The sequence below is a fragment of the Cyprinus carpio genome, chromosome A17 (assembly GCF_018340385.1).
Source record: "Cyprinus carpio isolate SPL01 chromosome A17, ASM1834038v1, whole genome shotgun sequence".
In the NCBI taxonomy this organism is placed as follows: Eukaryota; Metazoa; Chordata; class Actinopteri; order Cypriniformes; family Cyprinidae; genus Cyprinus; species Cyprinus carpio.
The window spans coordinates 22,742,646-22,765,877 of record NC_056588.1 but is presented as its reverse complement, the minus strand read 5'-3'; the positions used below and the strand labels follow the sequence as shown (position 1 = coordinate 22,765,877).

Here is a 23,232-nt window from a genome sequence, read left to right as displayed (position 1 = left end):
ATTAACTAAACTTGAAGAGTAATTTAATCATATAAACTACACTGCATGTTATATGGTTCAACATGTATTGCACTATCACTCAACTGTTTGTGGTCAGAAATATTTGGTAATGTTTATGAAAGCATAAGTCACTTATACTTAACAAGGCTGCATTATTTGCATATCACAAATAAAGCAAATACATTTTAAATAATAATTTATTCCTGTGATCAAAGCTGTATTTTCAGCATCATTACTCCAGTCTTCAGTGTCACATGATCCTTCACAAATCATTCTAATAAGCTGATTTGCTGCTCAAGAAACATTTCTGATTATTATCGATTTGAAAACATTTGTGCCACACTCATGTTTTTTGGAAACCATGATATATTTTCTTTAGAGTAAGCTGCTCTGAAGTTATGTTTTCCTATTAAGCTTATTTTTAATAAGAACATTAAAATATGAAATGCTTTATATAGACACTTTAAGAATGCATGAACCTAATTAATGCATTATTTCAAAGCTTATTTTTCATTTTTTGATTTGTGAGTAAATCAAAATATACTTTTTGCAAACGTCATGCTTATTTTTTAGTTCATTTGAATTTAAGAGTAATCAGTTACTGAAGTGAAGGACTTGACTGCATTATTTGAAGAGTCTACCCAAGTCAAAAGTCGGAAAAATATCAATCTATATCACACAGGCCTTATCTATTCCATGTCATTTACACACACACACACACACACACACACACACACACACACCCCTGCCACGCTGCTTCTTTTCCTTCTGCTCTGAGAGTTTGTCCAGTGGTAGGTTGTGGAGGTCCAGGCCGTAGACGTGACGGGCCAGTACTGCGGTGAGAGAGTCCATGATGCTGGCCCACTCGAACACCAGCTCCTCCCAGTGGCTGAGAGAGGACAGCACAGCCAGCAGCTCGTCCCAAAGCTCACGAGAGATAACACAGTCAGGTTGGACCGCACCCACGCCACGAAGATCGTCTGCAAATGACAGCAGCACACAATTCCACCACATCAACCCATATCAACTACATCATCATACGCAACAATAACAATAAAGTACTACACAGGGTAAAACATTCCACTGGCATTAGAGTTTTTGTTTAAATTAGACAGAAATTAAAGAATGTTAACTTTATTGTCTAGCATTAAAATCATTCTTCAAATAAATTTTCCCATAATAAAATCACTTATTCTGTCATTTTGTTCTGCCTCTGGGTGTGGAGTAGATAAAAATGGCTTTAATGCAATGTTTTACAAACTTATGCATTTGTTAAACTACACTGCAAAAGGGCCTCTTTTAGCTGTTATGTGGTGTATAATTAATGTTGGCTTTTTGTAGAATATGCTTGAGCTAGTAATTTTTATTAGAACTTATTATTAGAACCCCCTAATATGTTGCCTGTAAACAGTGTTTTGCTTCAGTCAGTGGAAGGTACAGTATGGTATGTGTGTCACATGATCAGGATGGTACCACCTCTGGAGAAACCCTGTGGGTTGTCATGTTATACTCCCTTTGAAGAGGATGCTGGCCAGGCGTGGGCAAATGTGTCTTTCCTTTGGTTCTGTGGTCTCTTCATCACTGCTTCTGTGATCCAGCAACACTGCAGCAACTGCTCCCTGGAATAATATGACGCACACAATAAGCTCAGTGTTTGTGAACACCAGGTAAAACCAGAACAGAGCTCTATACAGATTCAGTGTTATGCAGTGTGTGACTGACCAGGTCGGGCGCGGTTCATGTTTTGCTCCATAATAATGTGACGGTAGACGCTGAGCACAGCTCGGCACACCTCTAGCTGGTTCTCCAGCAGCTTGGGCACATCCTGACACGGCTCCAACAGGAACACGTTGGCAGAGTTTGTCAGGAACACCTGAGAAGACATTAAACAATTTATTCTCAACTACACAAAAGTTGGGAAGAGTTAAGATTTTTTTTAACTCTCTTGTGTGTGTGAAAATCCAGGTACTGCTTTTGTATTGGGGCCCTATTAAGTTCTTATAAAAAAGAAAAAAACAACAACTATATTATAGCTATTGTAGCTTGTCACCAACACAAAATATTTTTAATTATTTATTTATTTTTTTGTCACGACTACTTGTAGTGACTACTTGTACATGAAGAGCAAATAACTACAAGTATAAAATATCATCTAACATTGTACTTAATTTTAGTAGTATTAATTGCTATTTCAACTTCAATTTCTTTTTCTCAAACCCTTGTGAGGGTAAACTGGGTTCTCATGTTTCTTTTCAGTGCTGCAAAAGTCTAATAATTTTAATAATAATAATAAAAAAGACTGTGACTGGGAAACTTAGATAAAGAAATTCACTGTTTAAAGATTCTTTGATATATAAAATGTTTAAAACTTTTTTTTTAAAACTTTCTTGGTATATATATATATATATTTTTTTTTTTTTTTGTATCATTGTTAATGTTTTACAAGTTGTACTTTTATTTTTTAAATCAATTTAATGCGTCCTTGTTGAATAAAGCTATAAATTAGTAGTAGTAAGTAGCATTTATTTTTATTTCTTTTACTTGCTCCGTACCTTTGGAGGACACAGCCCCCCCCCCTCCCCAAAACAAAAAAAAAAAAAAAAAATAAATAAAATTAATTAATAATAAAAAAATTAAAATTAAAGCAGCACAATTATTTTCAACATAGATAATAATAAGAAATGAGCAGATCAGCATATTAGAATGATTTCAGAAGGATCTGAAGGAATTTAAAATATATTTAAACAGAAAAACAGTTCCATTAAATTGTAATAAATATTTCTGTTTAATGTTAAGCGTGAGATGAGAGGGCTCATGTTTGAGCACCTGCAGGGTGGGCTGGACGCCAGCTTTCACGTCCTGGTTCTGTTCTTCAGTCAGACAGCCTCTGCTGATGGCATTGCTGAAGGAGTAAGTGCGCCCCCAACTGGACGAGCGTTTATGCCCATGAGTCTCCAAGACCTGACGGGTTGATCCAGAACAGGTGAGTGGGAATAACTTAATCAATCAGCATCAACAGCATTTTTTCACATGACCATACCTGCACGTGTGCACTGTCCGTCTCAGATATGAGGTGCTCTTCCTCTCCATCTTCCTCCTGGCTTCGCTCTGGCTCAGCCATGAAATTGGGTTTCTGCAGAAACCACTTCCTGTAGACTTTGATCACCTTGCGAGTGGCTGAAGCTTCACAGGCCTGGCAGCAGGAAAGCCTAAGTAATGATTCAGAACAAATGATACACAATTTTCATTTTAAAGTTTCTTCTTCTATAACAGGGACTTTTGAGCTGTTTGAATTAACAGACAAAAGAATTCTTCTGAAGTAGCCTGATTCTGGCCACAGGATGGCAGCATCTGAACAAAAGTTATATTTTCTGATACAAATAATAAATTACTTGATTACACACTACTCACAGATGTACGCATTATACAGTGGCTCCAAGACATGAATGTGTGTGTATACATACTGATGCTAACACTGGTAAATCCACATACTGTTTTATTTTAAAATGTCTACCACTTTACTAACTATGAGGGAGGTTAAATATGCACTCTTAGGACAGTCTACAGTAACAACATATACTGCCACACATACAGTAAACACACATTAATTCATCAATAGTTGATCTTAAATAATCTATTGGCCTGTACAATGCACAACTGCACCGTGTTTTTACTTTAAACGTGCAGCAATCATATTTATTTGATTAAATCACATGCTTTTGAAGTGTAATAATAACATTAGGCTGTATTGTGATTTCTGCTTTTCCATCCTCAAACTTAAGACCTCTTAAAATGATAATTAAGACATTTGTGATATAGCAGAGCATATCATATCATGACGTATGCCATAATACGCATTTCAATGTGAGGCAGCAAACAATACCCCTGGACAAGTGTCCAAATATTTATTAGACTCACTGTATCTATAACCAAGAAGAACATGTCTAAAAACATGCAAACGTAAGACGACATGATGTAAGCTACAGACTGGAGCACTCGGTCTCTGACCTGATGGAAGACCTCATTGACGAAATTGACGTTGTCTCGTGTGGAGAGCAGGATGGACTGCACCATGTCGTAGACGGCGCGATGCTCCTCCTCGATGCTACACAGACTGGAGTTACTGCCCCTGCGGTCTGACAGCGTGCTGCTGTTCGAGTGATTCTTCTCCTGTTCCACAGGACCATTGGGCTCAGAGTCTGCGCTCTTCTCCTGACTGATCCCACCCGCAGTCACAGTCTGAACACAAACACAGGGGAAAAACAGCTAGCTGTCTTACATTAACAACTTTGCTACAGTTTATAGTAGTAATATTTTCTAAGAATGACTAAGATTTCACAAATTTAAAACAAAATAAATTAAATAAAATAATGTGGAAAAGTGTCTACACTCCTTGGGAAAACACATTCTTAAATGAAAATAAATAAATACACAAACAAAAGTTTGTGAGGCAATAGTAGTTGTAATGCAACATGTTACATGAGCAGAGAAACCTCATCAACATTTGAGATGCAGAAAAATCCTTCAGAAAAATACATTTTGCCAACCATTTTGTATTCTTATGCACATTACTGATATAGAGGATGAAATGTGCTTATGTATGTTAGCCAAAAGCCATTCTTAGATGTACAGTACACTATTATAAGAAGAATATTTTCTGCACACTGTAGACTGTACGTGTATGGCAAAATGTTTTAAAATGCTTTGAATGCATGTTTTTGCATCTGTGCTTAAAAAAACAAACAACAAAAAAAACACACTTTTAAAACTAAATAAATGAATGAATGAATGATATATGCAACCTAGATGTTACTGTATCACAACAAATGTGAAATTACTCAAAATTACTAAATATTATTGGCATGGAAAAGTAGCGCTTGGAAATTCTGCTTTTGTTTTTGAAACAGCATAATGAATTTGCAAACGAGTGTTAGTTAGGAAAAATGATATTTCCAGTTAATGAGTATGCTGTCTCAGAAGATGAGTCCATGTATCTACTGTAGTTGACAGTGAGACAGTGGTTCTCTGATCCTCCCACCTGGATGATCTTAGGAAGGACCTCTCCTCCGTTCTTAGAGCTGCTCGTGGCCGAGTTCACATACTTCTTCTCCAGGAAGAAGTTAACAAGCCACGTGATGAAGGCCACGCGGGGAGCCAGGTATTGATCCCTAGTGCAGTATGTGCTCTCACTGTTACGCGTCTCAGGAACGTAGAGAGGCTTTGGTCTGTTAATGGGAAGATCTGAGAGAGAGAGAGAGAAAAAAACACAACATTGTTTTCCATTGATTACATAGACTGTTTCATAATGAACCAAACATGAGTTTTGAGCCATTGCTCTGGCACAGCTTCTGTCAATCGATATAAAATTAAAACTGTGATACTGTTATAGTGTGTTTACTGTATCAAGCTGCAAAAGGCTAACGCTAGGGATGTAACAATTTACTCAACTCACGATTCGATTCACGATTTATTTATTTTTTACAAAATAAGATTAAGACAAATTATAAATTAAATGTGTACTTTTATTATTGCTTGGATAAAATGCTGTACGTTTCTTTGTGAAATTGAAATAATAATATACTAATGTACCAATATAACACCATCACATTATTGCTTTTTTTTATTTCTTCAATTATCTTCAAATGTCCTCATTTGTAAATCGCTTTGGATCAAAGCATCTGCTAAATAACCAAATTCAAATATAATGTAAATGTAAATAACAAAAACTAAATTAAACAAACCATTTATGTGAATCTGAGCTGTACGCCGGCAGCGTACACTCTTCTGTGTTAGCTGGGTGATTCTCACGAAAACTTAGTTTCAAAGATTTCATATATGACAAAAAAAAAACATGTTTGTATCAACAAATTTCCTTTTTAAGCATTAATAGCAAGGTCTGAAGTGTTGGTGACCACAAATTTTAAAAAGTTTTACTTACAATTTAACACCTTTTTGAACATATTTTCCAACACATGTCCTTAAAAATCTCATTACCGCTACACTCTGAAAAGGTCAGTGCCACAGGGAAAAACTAATACATTTTCACATTTTTAAAAAATGGGTTATTAACAGTCATGCACATGAAATATAAACTATAAATAAAATATTTTTATAATAACATTTTTTTTTTTCGTCATTTGATTTTCAATGATTTCTCTCATTAACGCAACACCTTCTACAATTTGCAGCCTAATATTTTTTTTATTATTTTATTAAAAACTGACATATTTTCAAAATGCTGTGGCAAACCTGAAAGAACATAATGTATAGATTCTGCACATACATTTAAAAGCAAACTACTATTTTTCAATTTATTAAATAAATATTAAAAGAAACACATTGCGGTAATGATACATAGGTTATGGAAATGATGTTCATGATTTCGGTAATGATAATAGGCATATTAAGAATGAGGTATAGTCAAAACAAATAATATTTAATGTAGAAAATAAATTTAGATAATATGTGGCATACATTATTTTGCAGTGCTTCAAAACTAGATAACATATAGGGTAAAAAACACCAGGGGCCATTTTCACAAAATATTTTAAGACTAAATGTAGCTCCTAACTCCCCATTTTTAGGACTACAAAATGTTTGTTCATAGAGTATTTCAAAAAGTGTTTTTATGTAAAAATCAGCTCTTAAATCTGTGAAAAAAGGTTAGTGGTAGTCAAGAGGACTCCTAAATCACAAAGACCAAATCATAAACAATCCTAAAATGGCTGTTTCCACAGCAATCCAATTTGGATTTCTTTTACCTTTGTACTAAGTCTTATTGTCATGTCAGCCATAATAATTCTAGTCTGTTAATTAAAAGGCCGCTTATACATATAACAATTATTATACATATTTACAGATTATTTACAGAAAAGACCTGCTAGCCAACACTACCACAGGATACTTCATCACTAATAGTGCTTTATGTATCGTACGGTTTGTTTTGCTGGTTGATATGACAGCAGCCTTGGACTTCACTTTAACAGCCATCAGTGTGAATACAGCATCACACAACAGAAATGTTTCCACTACAACTGCTACTGAAGAAATGGACTATTTACAGGTGTATCTGTAAAATACATCAATTTATAACAGAACGATCAAAACATTCCCCAAACTGTTTGATAAAACACCCCTCACATCCTCTTCCCTAGTTTTTTTTTTTTTTTGCATCCTGTTCCAGTTCCAGTTCATTTTCTTATCATTGTGTTAAGCTTGACCAGATCCTATTTTCCAAAGTCTGGTATATGATTTTAAAGAAATATTTCTTTAAACTGCAACAAAACTGAACTATTAAAGTGTTAACAGAGAGCTTGGATGTGAACACTATATGTGATATACACTGAATAATTATTCATTATAATTTAGTCTTTTGGCTGGTTCTTTATACACAACCAATCAAAATGTGAGCTGCTAAAAAAGGTTTAGAAAGAAACATTTCTTGTCTCAAACTCACCTAACTGTGGCTTGTAGAGGTTGGTTTGTTTTGTGAAAGAGGGGAAGAGGTGCGACAGGTAGTACTTCTTGAAGAGGGAAAAGAGAAATCTGAAGCCCATGTCCTGGCTCTCTTTGTTTTTCCAGTCCAAGCTGGATGCCTTTGGGAGTTAAAATTCAGATTCAGATTACATCACAACTATTCAGTTAGGAGCAACGTGCAGACTTCAGAAAGAAACAAAGCAGGCCACAAGCATTATCAGCCAAACACTGATAAGAGCAGCTGTGTCTCACCTGGAGAACCATGACCTTTAGCACAATCTGGAGGACGGAGCAGGTGTGGTCTTCTGCCACCTTCTCGAAGCGCAGGCACCAGCGGGGTGATCTCCTCTGGCACAATCTTGGCTACAACACCACAAACACTGAGTCTGAATATACTCAAAACACATCTGAAAGTTGAGGTGTGTAATACATGATTCAGAAAGCAAAACTTGTCACAACGCTATTCTATGGTTTCTGCTGCTCTAGATCAAAGGTCCTCAACTTTTTTGACTGCAAATGGCCAAAGTTTTAAAGACAATATTCACTAGGTCCCAAAAAATATAACTAGTACTTTCTGCTGTAATAACAAATTTGTTTTTTTTTTTTTTTTTTTTTGGATATGCGACAAAAATTACTTTCAAATACTGAGTTTCTTACTCTCTGGAAGATTTCCTACATTTGTTTTTTTTTTTTTTTACTCACCCCTTCAAGATAACCAATTTCTACCCAGCTTGACATATACAGAGAATTTATTATTATTTACACTTAAATAATATAAGAAATTAGATACTCATTATAGAAGTTTCCAGGTCTAGAAATTACACATTTCAAATTCACTTATATTTAGGTTTTCCAAAAGCGTGAAAATTTTGGTTCTAAAATAATACTATTGTTGAGGAAATAATGGAAATAAAAAAATATGGTGTCAGCTTAAATCAGGATTTTTTTTTTAATTAATTTATTTCGTTGTTTTATCTTATTTTTAATGATTTTGAGCCATCTCAAGGCACCTTCGGAAGTTTGAAGAGGCCTCCATGTGGGTCCCCTGCTTGATATTTCAGTGTATGTTTACAGGACATGACACCAGTTAGAGATCATGAGTACAATCACACGCAACCACACAGCAAGCTGCACATATAACAATACTCCAAAAACAGCGGCACAGTCTGTTCCAGTGTGCACTATTATGTTAAAGAATCTATATACATCTGAATAGTAAATATACATTGCTAATACTTTTTAAAGTCATCTACATACAAACTGGAATAATATTTTAACTTTTACAAAAAAAAAAAAAAAAAGTGATTTTAATAATTAGATCTGCATCATGCTTATTTTTATCACATGGATTGTGTCAGCTCAAAGCACCGTGCCACAATGTCCCTGCCACTACTGTCTTTGTCATGCAGAATGAGTGTGTATGTTTGTTACCATCAGGCGGGTTGGAAAAGGGGTTGTATATGATGGTGTCCAGTGTGCAGGGTCCTGCTGGATGAGGGTACAGCAGGGAATCTGGGATCAGACAGGCGAAGATGAGGAGCTGTTCTTCAGCACAGTTACTCTGCAGAGCCTGCAGCCAGAGCAGGAACAGACGCATGCCCTCACAGCGGATCTGCACACACACACAAACACAACCCCACTTCCTGCATTCACACTGATCCACAACAGATGTGTATATCATCATTTGAAAGTCTTATGGTTCATTCATCATCTCACCTTGAAAGAGTTTCCAGTGTGCAAAAGTTTTTTGAGTATAGAACCTATAAAAGAAATACACAGTCAGTAACAGACTTGATCATTACAATGCTTTGTGATGCACAAACCTAAATGTAATTAAAAATGTTACAACTGACTATGATGAAGTGATCTGAAGGCTGACACCTTCAACCCTAAAATGTTTTATTTATTACTAGGGGTGTGACGAGATCTCTGACTGGTCTCGCGAGAAGGTGACGATATCCTCGTGCAGACCTTTCAGATATCTTTGCATTACACTGGCCCTTCCACCAGTGGTATGTAATGTAAGATATGTAAGATATTATGTTCACATCACGCAAGTGGCCGCATGATAAGCGGGAAAAATTATGCAGTTAAGTCTTTATCCAGTCATAAAAAACAGAATTCACAGTTTAACACGGAATGTTACAGAATTACACTTAAATCAAATCACGGTATGGACTAGTATCTGTAAATATACAGACGCGCGTGACGCTTCGCGTTGATTTCAGCTTCTGCTGTCTCACTAAATTACGGTTTACACACACATTGAAGTGTGCGTCACGCTCGCGGTGATTTCAGCGTCTGCTGTCTCACTAAATGAGGACATAAACACATGAACAACATCTCCAGAACTGCTCTGAGTCACTTTATGAGCATTTTGCCGGTTGATTTGAGTAAAACTAGCATCATATCACATACACAGAACTGTAAAGGTATTCATGGCAACCCGTCAAAATAAAAGTCCGGTTTGAAATAACGATAATAGAGAAATGTACACAGCCTACTACTATTACTACTACTACTATTAAAATGAAACAAATTTTATTTTAAAGGAATAATCACACAACATTTATTCCATGTTTTAATTTTAATAGGAAATCTTCTTTGTTTGCCAAAAAATAAAGTTTGCTTAATTTTCAATAATTAAATGATAATGATTAAATTAATGTTTTATGCCTTAATTTGATAACCAGTGTTATCCATGTTAATACACAACACAGAATTTCTGTGGGCCCATTCATAGGGCCCTAAACATGTATTTTTTTGGTTAAACTTTGAATAAATTGATGTGAAAATGTACATACTATTAAAAAGGAGTTGAGAAAAATTAAATGAAAAAAAAACTAATTTTTTTAAATTAAAGTGGAAATCAGTTTACTAAATAATAAACTTGACTGACTGCTACTTTAAAGGGATATTATTTGTGTTGTTTATTATTTATTTTTATGTATACTATATAATTTTGTGCAATTACTTGCACGTCAGTTGAGTTTGTGGCAAAACCTTTTTCAGTGTTTACATGTTGTTTATACCTGCTTAAAATATATAAAAATAGATGTTTAAAGTACATAAAGTACAATTTGCATTTTGTGTTTTTCAGTTGAATAAAAGACAATTTTCGCTATATATTTCATCATTGAGGATTTCTTTAAAAAAGTTTAAAAATCTCGTCTCATTCTCGTGAACCCAGTCTCGTGTCTTGTCTCGTGGGATAATTGTCTCGTCACACCCCTATTCATTACACATCTCTAGATTTAATCTAGACTTTACTTATAAAAAAAAAGCCACAACAGTGTCTAATAATATTTGCTATGGTGTCCCATGTACCTGTATAGAGTGCGATGGCCTTTGCTAAATTTATTTTTAATGATAACTTATAAAACTTTAAAGAAAGACCTACTGTGAGTTGTTAATATTTCCTTCTGTTAAAGCCATCAGTGCATTATTTAAACTTTTTTTTTTATAATTACAAAATACATAATACAGTCAACTAATTTCTATATAAAAATGCATATTTTGCAACAAATGATTGTTGGCAATAATAGTCTCGGAATCAATGTTGCTAATAAAGTGGTCAACAACTGTTATGCCCTATTCACCCTGTTGTCGTATAAAGGCTCAAAAAAAAAAAATTTAAAATAAAAATTAAAAATTACATTTAAAAAAAAGAAGGTCCATTTGTTGAATTGTATAATGATATGCCAGTTGTGGCATTGCTTGGCAATCATAAACAACACTCAGTCACACAGTATCTACAGTACACTGGAGGATCAGACTTGCCTTCAATCAACTGAGGAACTACTTCAGCACGGTCTGGACCTGGACTGAATCTATTAAAAAGCCAAGCTATGTTCTAATACTTTGGCTGACAGAGAGAGGACTGCGAGTGTAAGAAAATAATTGCCCAGCAAAGACATATAACAGAAATCAGTAACAATAATCTTAGATACTGTTGCATCAATTTTTGCTTGAATTCCCTTTAGGGATCTGTCTGTCTGTCTGTCTCTCTGCGCAGGGCTTTAATTGAGGTTATTGCCTCCTTAGAGGGTCTTCCTGTAAGGAAGACTGAAACCACGAGACGCATAATTTCATTTAGTAATTTGCATTTCAAATGAATCCTCTCATTTATTAACCTCCTGCTCTCCCACCTCTCTGTAGCTTATTATTTTGAGAAAGAGAGAAAGTATTAAACCAGGTTACACTGACTCTCCCCTGAACCTGCCTTAACAGAAGAACTCTCACAGACTAACTCTTAAAAAATAATGCATAAAGAATATTTCAATTTCAGCAGGTAAAATGTGTGGCATGGACCACATCAGCGTAACAAGTGGTCTGAGCAGCACTTACCTATACTGTGAAACTGCCATCGACTGTTGATTTTCTCAGGTAGAAGTTGCAGAATTTTCTGAAAAGAAAAATAAGGACACACGGTGATTACGTTAAACTAACAGCAATCAATTCAAGAGCTCAATGTCATTTTTCACCCAATAATAGTAAACTGGTGGGATTAAAAAAAAAAAAAACATGCTAATTGCCAAGTTTGTATGATATGCTCTTCTGTCTCATGTTCCTCCTTCAATGTACAGTAAGTCTATGGTTTGTTGTTCACCAGGCCAAAACACAAACTTTTCTCACAGAGAAGTAAACCTTTTATTTATCATCCATGTTCTGCTGCCCACTAGAGGAATGTGATATGTATCATATGATATAGTTAAATAACATCACTTAAGCAAGTGTGCCGTTTTCCTGATTATGAATTTGCAAATGTGATACTGATTTTTTTACAACAGTTTAATATTATGAGTTACATTTTAGACTTTTTTGACTTAAGTTCCAAAACTTAAACAAATGGTTTTCAAAAAAGGCACAACAGAACCGTTGTGCTTCTTAGAACAATACACAGCAGTTTTGTTCCTGAATAAATGAATGAGTTTTTGAACAAATTAGAATTAATGAATGAATGAATGAGTGACTCAATGATTAAAACTCGCTGCCACCTACTGCTGATTTTAGACACCATATTATTAGTGTCAATTCACAGACAGTAAGACGATACATACAGAGACGGGTGGGTTAAGATTCACACTAATGGACAACGATAATGTCATCAGTGACAGTGCATTATGAGTAATGCTATTATAAGACACTCAACCAAAGAACAGCAACATGGGATCGAGTCTGTCACCACAAACACACGTCCGCAACTCAGAGAGAAGCATCCGTGACACTCTACAAAAAGAAGACCCCATAATCTCATGTGTGACGCGACAGCCGTCACTCAAGGTGTTAACATGTCATTCTCATTTACGTCCTGTGTTGATGTGGAACGTGCTGACACATGAGTGTGAGAGCTTTCAAGCACCTCCGTATTGATCTTCTGCGTGTGGAAGGACAGCTCTGGATTACAGCCTGTCATTGTCGTGAGGAAACTGACAAATAACTGGAGCTGATATCCAGTGGCGGGATCTGTTTAAGCCTGCACACTTGGGGATCGCAGAAGAAGCCTGAGGATTCGGTAATGCTTCTTGCAGCGGTAACAGAAAGCGCTCCCCTGCCGTGCTGCAGCGGTGTCTGGGATGGTGGATTTGAGACGGGTGGTGTGGAGTTTGCGAGCCGCTGCCGGTTGCCAGAGTCTGTGCTAATCTGCCGCAGCTCTCTAAGCATAAGGATGAAGCATTACCACAGGCTTTTCTGCATCGCTGTTATCCACACTCAGCGTGCTTACCACATGGTGAGCATGACTGAGAATACACCAGCCGTGAAGTGATGGGCCTGAGCCCCTCTGGGATTTACAGTTTCCACATGTCATCGCATCTTCTGAAGCAGCGCATTTGAGAGGAAACTCCTGGTCACTGTAACTTCACCATTCGGTCTGCAGTAACAGGAGCACCATGGACAGACTCAATAGAATTTTGAAATAAAATAATAAACACAGTTTTGTAAGCCAAAACCCAAAACCAATTTTGCACTTTAGGACTACTAGTTCCATCGTCTCTAAATGTTTTTTTTTTTTTTTTTTGGTTAAACGCCTGAAATAAAGTGTGTGATTGAGCTCAAAATATTTTCATTTTTTATTCTATGACATAACATTCATCAGTAAAACCCCCTCGTGACTTTTTTTTTAAAAGCTTTATCTCGTTTTGAAAAAGGCTAACAACTGTTTAAATGGGACTACAGAGGTTGCTGGGACATTAAAGTTCATCAGACCGAACCAGAAAACTCATCTAGTCACTACTCGCTTTCACAGTCTCAATGTTTATAATCGTGCTTTTGAAAACCATTCTAACTTATAATTAGACAATTTTTTTTTTTTAATAAAGACTGAAAGACTTCTCTGAAGCTTAATGGTGGTGACACTGAAGTCATGTGCCTGTTCGTTTCTAGCCTACATTTAGTTTTTTGCTTCTGACACTTGTATTTTGGCTTCAAAATACATAAAAGTTGTGTTCATTTGTGAAGATTATCATGATGAGCAAAAAATGTAAGAATCATAAACGTCTGTTGGGCACAGAGCTCATTTTCTGCAATAATGAAAAATCCAATTGGTTATTGTGAAGGGAATCAGGGTGATGAGAACTTCCAGGTTGGTCTACAAAAAAAAAAATCGGCGTTCAAGGTATCCACTGATATGAGGCTGCTTTCAAACACTTCCATGCATATTTGTGTTTGTGCTCTGAGAATCTCAATGGCTTTGATTTACACAGTGTTTTTTGAGTTATGCTGCCAATCACAGGCATGTCTGTTAGGTGACTCATTATTTCGTGGAGGAAGCTTCTGATGATGATTTGTTTTTGTGAGTGCAGAGCTCACGCTGAAACAAAAGCTTCAGTGATTAGAAATGCCACACTCTTTGCTTGATGTCTTAATTACTTAATGTATGTTTGAATAAATCTGTCACGTAAAAAAGTCTTTAAGACACCCACAGTGTAAGTTATCATATTTCCACAATGAATTAAAGTAGAAACATAATACAGATATCATCTGAGTCAAAGTGACTTAAGTAATCGGATATTTATTTTGTGGTAATAAAAATAGACCTAAGTGTACAATAGACTTTAAAATTATATAATAGCAATGAGGCAATAATAATTGGTTTAAATAAAATATCAAAAACAATGTAATAAAACAATATAACTTCTGTACATTATGTATAATACCAAATGCCTGCAGAGGGCAACAAAGGCCTGCCGATTGTTTTTACACTTTACAACGCAATCTAATACTGTACTTGTTAAATATTGACTAAACATTTACTTCAAATGTCCACTTAATATTTGGCCACTTTTTTATGGGAAAAACTTTTATTTTGAAGTCGCGATGAACAGTTAACATATTTAGAAAGATAATGTATTCTGCTGCGTTGGTGTTGGTTTATAAATGATCTACCTTATAAATCTGATATAATGGTGCACATTGTTTCCAGATGAACATTACACGCAATTCAGACTCACAGCATATGAGAAGATGGAGTTTGAGATGGTCCGTGCATGTAGATGATGACTGTTTGTGTGGAGCAGCATTTACTGTGAGCCACTCTTAGATGCACGTAACCATGAGCATAGCTACGTGGTGACCATGACTAAAGCTCCAGCCAACCCTGTTCCACAAGCATTTTGACCACATTAACAGCTGTCTTTTCTCTGTTCAAATAACTGGCACAAAGGAACACACTCCAACTGAACTAAGTTGTCACTTCACCTCTTAATATGTAACTTGTCATAAGCTCAGATGGATATAAGTGTACATGGCAACACTGCAAGTGTGCACTTGGCGAAGCAGCTTTACGAGCATAAACAAATAAACACAGCAGAGCAAGATGCAAACTCAACAGTCAAACATGTCCATAAAGCACATTTACATAGAAAAACAATAGAAAAGTAGTGCAATGGAATGGCAAGAAAAACCCTTTAGGTTTAGCACATCAAAATTGACAAATATATTTAATGGTTATACACAGGAGGGGTGAGCAGGGAAAAAAACTGATATGAAATTGTGGCGACGTGGGGGTGGCGCTGCAGTTTTTACCATTATTATTATTATTATTTTTTTTTTTTGTAAATGAAAGGGATTTCTATATTTTATCCATTCACTAGCATACTAAAGCGATCAGACCTTCACACATAATATAAAATCAACTTTCCTTGCATGGACCAAAAAATAAAAAAAATAAAAATTTCACAATATCTTTGTTTTGTTCTAAGAAAAGAAAGTATGTTTTACATGTTTTGGATCAGTATATTTTTTCATATTTCAGTGACCAATCTGTTTACGACCTAGTCATGTAAACAATCCACAGATGTGCTGAATTTAGATAATGTTTAGTTTTATATCAAGTGCACAGTAGAAATCAAAGACGGGTTATGAGTTCAAGCAAGTCAAAGTCCATTCATAATACATGTTAATGGCGTGGAAAAGGCAGTCATATGATACAAGCACCAGCAAGCAGTCTGTAATACAACCAGGAAGATCAGAGATCACAGTCTGTGAACACATAGTTTGTGCTACAGTACATGATGTTCAATCTCATAATTTTACAATAAGAATTTAGCCCTCAAGGCACAAAATATGAAACATTGCAAATGCACTGCTGGAATTAAGGAACTCCTCAAGTCTCTACAAGAAATACATATGTTAGAGATAATGGAAGACAAATAAAACCATCAGATATTCTTAATCACCTTCTTCTTCTTCTTCTTTATATAACTGATATTATTTTAAAGAGGAAAATGGTTCATTTAGGAGTTTGTCTTCCGGGTCTAAAATCAACATCGAGTCAAAGTCACACAGACAGAGCAAGAGGCTTTCAATCAATGACAGACACCTCTGACATGTTTGTGTGCGACAAGCATCTATTAGGTGAGAGATTTATGGAGAAGTTTTGCTACAGGATGTCCTACCAAATATAAAAATCTGACAAATCATTTTATAATGTGACGTATGTAAGTTTGAGTGCATTTAAGTTTTAATTGTGTATTACAAAACAAAACAATACACATTTTAAACAAAAAATAACTACAAAAACTAAACCCAACACTAAAACTACCACTTTTTAAGGTGTTTGTATTTTTTTTACACTAATTTATGCATCATGTAAGTATGTGTATTTCTTCAAGTTTTTTACCTAAAAAATTTAAATTCATTTAATTAATGTACTAATTTATGCATATGTGTATTTGTATTTCTTCAAGTAGTGAAAACTTTTATTAAAAATATCATATAAAAGAAAGAAAGACAGAATGTGTCCAGACAGGACGATTATCATTACTGAAATAAATGTACTACATTTTAGAAAATCAAAGTCCATTCAGAACAACTTGCTGAATCTAAGTGTTTACTGAATTAATATTTGATCCACTTGCTGACATGATGTTTATGTGAAAATTAATTGTTAACAATATAAATTAAAACACTATTTTTATTTTTAAGATAAAAAAAAATCCATAAAAAACGAACAATTCACAGACATCTCAGACAGTAATACATGGTCCAATATTAGTTATTTCAGAATAATTTTCTTTCTTAGAAAGTGTCTGTTTATAATGTAAAATAAAATCAACACTGATCATTTTTTAACATGGTGAAAACTTTAGATTTAGAAGTCAATATCTATGATAGTGTTTTCAACAAACACAACAGGGACAAAAAAAAAAAGCTGCCATTTGCTATTTGTACAGGCAACTGAATGATATGAATGACTTTACTGATTTAATATTTTGTATAATGTGCCAATAAAAACCTTTGAATAAACAACATACTGAAAATCAACCAATGATCAAGCAACATCTTGTTTAAAATGCAACAAAATTGCTCCTCTGCAGTTTAGATTTTAGAAAACATTTGTTGCAATACACAGACACTCCAGAAGAGGGAAGCAACTCAATACAAGTCCTTTCAATTCAACAAACGTTCTGATATTTGCACCATTCCAAAACAGGGACTATCAGAAAGAGAGACAGAGGAATAGAGGAACAGGACATGGCAGAATTTCTCAATCACCAACTGAAAACAGTATACTGAGTCTGACATTACTACTAAGGGTGTTATGACACATTTTGCCAAGCATTGTCACATATTCATGCATTTTTGTCAAGTTCCTGCATATATACATATGAATATGAATACACATACTGTATTCATGCATATATATGTGTGTGTGTGTGTGTATATACAGTATATATATCTTATGCTCATCAAGGCTGCATTTATTTGATCAAAAATACAGAGAAAAAAAAACCCTGTAATCTTGCAAAATGTTATTACAATATAAAATAATGGTTTCTATTTTAAAATATAATTTATTTCTGTGATGCAAAGCTGAATTTCCATTCTGTACATCAGCCAGACTCAAGTATAAAGTGTCACATGATCCTTAAGAAATCATTCTAATATGCTGATTTATTATTAGAATTATCAATGTTGGCAAAAGTTGTGCTGCCAAATATTTTTTTTTGAAAACTGCAATACTTTTTTTTAGGATTCTTTGATTAACAAAAAGTTTAAAAGAACAGCATTTATTCAAAATATAAATCTTTGCTATCACTTCTTAATTTAACACATCCTTGCTGAATAAAAGTTTTAATTTCTTTCAAATAAAAAGAAAGAATAAAAATGTACTGATCCCAAACTTTTGAAAAGTAGTGTATATTGAAGGGCTGCAACAACTAATCGATAAAATCAATTATTATCGATAATGAAAATCATTGACAACGATTCTCATTATCGATTAGTTGGGTCTGCTCACAGTGCATGTCCAACTTCAACCGGTCGCGTCAAATTATAGCACTGAATTACGCATTTCTATGGACAAAATGCATCTAAAAATAGTGGAGAAAAAACAGAATGAGATGCTGCGGGAGAGTTATGTGATCTAAGCTGCCCAAAACATGAGAATTCTTTATTTTAAGCTTTAAGCTAACGCATTAGCGTAATGGCTTGTCAGGCGCTTTGACAGATGCGTGTACATCCTCAGCGCAAAAACTTTCAGTTTACGTTCATATACATATTTGTAAATGTCACAAATTCACGCAAGCATTTCCATTTTTGCATAAAGGCCTGCCCCGACAATCTGTGTTCTGTTTAAATTGGACAGACGGAACACGGACAGATGGAGACAATTAATACTCAGTGCAAAAACTCTGTATCTGTTGTTGAATGTTAAATTAAGGTTTAAGTCAATATGCAGTGGACATATTTTATGGGAGTAGGAACTTTAAAGGGATAACAGCATGTAATTGTCTGAATATAGAAATCAGATGCTTCATAACCGCCTTTTACAGGATAAAGAATTGACACAGAAGAACATGACTGTGATCCAAAGTGAAAGTGTATTCCTGCAGAACATTACTCTATCTTGTTGGTCACCACTGAGTTTGCGCTTTATACGTCTTTTTTCATTTTAGAGATTTAAACCATAGCCTATTCAATATACAGTGCTTAACAAATTTATCAAAACAAATATATGTAAGGTTATGTTTGTGTTTATGTTTGGTTTCAAATTATGTTTGTGTCAACTGCTACTCTAAACTAATAGTATTGGTGATTACCAAGTAATTTAATTATTAACTGTTGTCTATAAAAGAAAGGATAAAAAAGTAACCCACTAGTCACAAATGCGCTTTATAGTTTTTTTTTTCCCTTCCCAGATGCCCAATTACGAAAAAAAAAAAAAAAAAAAAAATTAAATAAAACCTAAACAATGCCAACAAGAATTCAAGCTGTTATGAAAGGCACAGGAGGGCCATTTTTGTATTATGTGATACCAATACTATTTATTTGTTTCAGTTTGTTATTTGCCCAATATCTATGACAATAACATTTTTTAGTTTTAAATAGGTTTTTGACAGATTCCTAAAATATATATATATTAAAATATATATATATATAGTTATTATTAGATTCCTAATATATATATATATATATATATAGATATATATCTATATATATATATATATATAATATATTATACGATAATATATATATAATATATATATATATATATACATACATACATTATTAGTTACAGAGGGTATAGAAAAGAATCCCACCCCCAATGAAAGACATTCAGCTTTTTCTCCTTCAACCTCTGTGTGTTCACTTTTTCTGTGTGCTTTGGGCCATTGTCATGTGGAAGGTAAGCCTTCTTTCCATTGACAACTTCTAGCAGAGGGCAGATTTTCCTCAAGATGGTAATAACAACAACAAAAAACTGCTCTTACGGGCAGCTAAGGTAAATCAATTCCAGGAGGCAAATATCGCTGCTTAATGGAAAAAGTCATTTCTGACCCTGGTATCCATAAGTTCTACTTGGCTTTTGATTGCTGATCCATGAATTTATCCAATTATAATCATGACTTAGGCTACACAATCCAAACATAATGTCCAGATCAGCACATCACACAGACAATGCATCCAAACAGTAAAAAGATCACATTCAACTAATTGTCCATAACCTAATTAATATTCGTTCGTGAGCTGGGGTGACATCACAACTGCCACAACTGGTCAAATTTTTATTGAAAATGAATGCATGGTCCTTCATTATATTTAATAATGTAGTAACAAATTTTCATAAAAGCACACAAGGCACTTCAAATAGCTGCGCTATACCTTGCGCCACATTCTTGACGCACCATTCACAATACCAGCACAGTGCTATTATAAATACCACAAAGCCAAAATATCAAAAATCCAACAACAGAGGGTTAAGGTCATTTAGATTGACAATGCAAAGGGGGAACATGAGTGATCGAGGAAGAGAGCGGAGAGAGCAGAGAGAGAGTTAGGAGTTACAGCTCCCCTTGTTTGTCTCTATTTATGACCCTCTATGCTCCCATTGCACTACTGATGTGTCCCCTAATGGGCCTAAATTGAGATCACTGATAGCCCAATATCGAGAATGGCCCATGAGAAAACCCCCAGGCATGAGATACACACTGGATTTTCTCCTACTGGCCAACAACCCTTTTAGTAAACATTTGTTTACAGGAATTATTATATTGACATGCTCTCATCGTATTAGTGCTGTGCTGATGTCAATCAATCATATTGATGGCATTATGATTATTTCTCTCCATGATACCTGCACCCCAATACACCTTCGCAGACCAGACTTGTGTGGGCATCATATATCACTATCATAGGGATATGCCAGGTATCAACCAATTTCCGTTGCGATTAATTGATACTGTTTTGTCACGGTATGCAGTATTATCACGAGTAAAAAAAAAAGTATTGAAATTTAGTCATAATACAGTATAACAGCAGTTTAAATAACTTTTTTCTTATAACAAAAATAACAACATTTAAATACAATAAAGCAATACAAAAATATAAAGTTAAAAGTTTTACACATTAAAGTGCAAAAGAACTTTAAAGACCAATAGGTATCACTTTACAATAAGACATCATAGTTAACCTTAGTTAATGCATTAACATTCACAATGAGCAATAGCTACATTTGCTACAGAAGTTAATAATCTTGTAACACAGCTGCAAGTCTTCGTTCATGTTAGCTCATTAAATAACACAGCTGCAACTTTCGATTTTAACGATGTGTTATTAATTATTGGACGATACCTAAGATTAAAACATGAATGTTCAGAAGAATTTTTCATTGGCAGTTTGTGTTAACTAATTGAACCCCTAATGTAAGTGTTAATGAACACTAAAGAATCAAACACACTTTCAAACACAATATCTAGGGCCTGTTGTAGTCCAGATTAAAATGAAAATAATTTATGGAAATATATAAATATTATTTTATATTATTTAAATGTTTAGAAAGTAGCAGCTGCTTTTATTTATGGGGTTTCCAGGGTAAGGGCTGCATTTTCTGCAGTTTAGCGCCATCTGCTGTGAGAGTGAATGTGCGTTCATTCAGCACGTCTCTCACGTGTTCCCCCATGTGCTTCTCCTGCGTGCTTGTTTGAGTCTTTAAAGCAGCATACAGCGGTGTTGTGCATTTTGACCAGTTGATGGGAAAAGTATTCTTAAAATGCATTCCAAATTCTGAATAATTTGTAATATATAATTATTCTCAGGTATTTGAGGAAGTGCCCACGATAACAATTCCGTGCATATCCATTACCGCGATATATCGCATTACCGAATACCGGCACAAGTCTACCTATCACACACTCCATACTGCAAATATTTTTTTCTGCCGGTGCGACTAAGTTTTGTGAGTGGCCACTGGTGCAACCACCATGTTGCCCAAACTCATAAGTGCTGCCATTTCTGTTGCAAAACATCAAACAGACAAAACAAAAGCGCAACAAAACTGCACTACTCCATTGAGCTGCACAGCGCTGACCGTATTATCAGCTCGGGCCAATAATTGAATGCAGCGCAGTGAAAACGCAAAAACTGGTCCAAGCTCAGAACAGGTTTACTCGGGAACCAGTGTTGATCTCGCGACACCGTTACTGCGCACAACGCTGCGTGATCCAGTGAGAAGTAGGGCGCTGGGTATCAATTGGGTTTTTTACGATACCAGGTGCCAAATCGATACTTTTACAAACAGTACCGGTGCCTGAACCGATACTTCAAAAAAAAAAAAAAACACAAAAAATATGGATAATCATTAAAGACAGTAAAAATGTTTTTAAAATAATAAATACACAGCGTTCACACGCTTATTGGATGCTCTCATTTCCCAAGTTGTGCTTCCCTTACTCAAGGCTAATAAATGTATTTCACGATCTGGGTCATAATTTAATACAAAACCCACACATAATGTTTCTACTGTATCTCTGTCAATCACTCTGAACTTTTAGTTAAAAGTGGGTGCTGCCTGTCACTGTCTTTTAATCAGTTGTGAAGTTGAAAGAGTCATTTAAGAATTTAAAGAGGCACCAAATTAGGCACTGAAATCTAGCGTTTTGATTCGGTTCGGAACATACCGGTTTTTACAAGTGACCGTTATCTTTACAACATTAACATCAAACAATTAAACCATAGTGAGAAAGTGCATTAATTCGCACGCAGAATTCCTATAAGATTGCAGCAAGCGCTGATCTTTTGAGAACCAAATCTCTGTACAGAATTCTCTGTTTAATAAACAAGTCAAACAGTGCTGACATAGAAAACGCAGAAGTAGTAATGCCGACAATAACCATGGTTGTTGTGGCAGGGAAAAGTCGAATGTTATTACATCATTCATTTCAGGAGTTTGTACAATCTTTTGAGAGAGAAATTCCAGCCAGCGTTTCAATAGGGATGCGCGATACCTCTTATTTTATTTTCGATCCACTATCCAGGGGCTTGACAAAACCAAGTATTTTCGATACGATACCTCCTAAACTTCAACAGATTCTTTTAAATATTAAACGAATAAAATCCAGTAATTATACTGACTTAAAATTATATTTGAAAGGCAAGGTTTTTTTTTTTTTTTTTTTTACATTTCATAGGCCTTTTTTATTTCAGATATATGTACTAAAATTGTAATTTAGCTCTTTACTTGGGCAGTAACCTCAAAGATGCACCTTCTCTAGCCCTACCCCGACCGATATCCAAGTAACACACATTTAAGGGCTAGACTATAGGTATAAAGGGTCCCGCCTTTGAAGAGTACCTCAATGAAAAATAACCACTGCTGTAACATAAAGTAGCTAAAATGTATGATTATGAATTAACCACTGGTTTTCGAATACAAATATTATGATTAAAAATAATGTTTCCTGTAGTGGCAACCATGGAAAATCGTGGTTTACTGGAGTTTTACTACTAATACTAGAGGTCGACCGATGTATCGGT

General features: G+C 35.0%; 1 protein-coding gene across 1 annotated transcript in view; it reads right to left on the bottom strand.

Moving 5' to 3' along the window:
• The window catches only part of LOC109108381 (ral GTPase-activating protein subunit alpha-2-like), a 230,076-nt gene that overhangs the window by 88,684 nt on the left and 118,160 nt on the right, over positions 1-23,232 (bottom strand). The window contains 13 exon segments of the mRNA XM_042774578.1: positions 744-980; positions 1,723-1,873; positions 2,827-2,961; positions 3,041-3,193; positions 3,195-3,209; positions 4,009-4,239; positions 5,039-5,241; positions 7,457-7,595; positions 7,729-7,795; positions 7,797-7,839; positions 8,908-9,088; positions 9,193-9,236; positions 11,824-11,881. Coding sequence (XP_042630512.1) covers positions 744-980; positions 1,723-1,873; positions 2,827-2,961; positions 3,041-3,193; positions 3,195-3,209; positions 4,009-4,239; positions 5,039-5,241; positions 7,457-7,595; positions 7,729-7,795; positions 7,797-7,839; positions 8,908-9,088; positions 9,193-9,236; positions 11,824-11,881 — 1,657 coding nt within the window.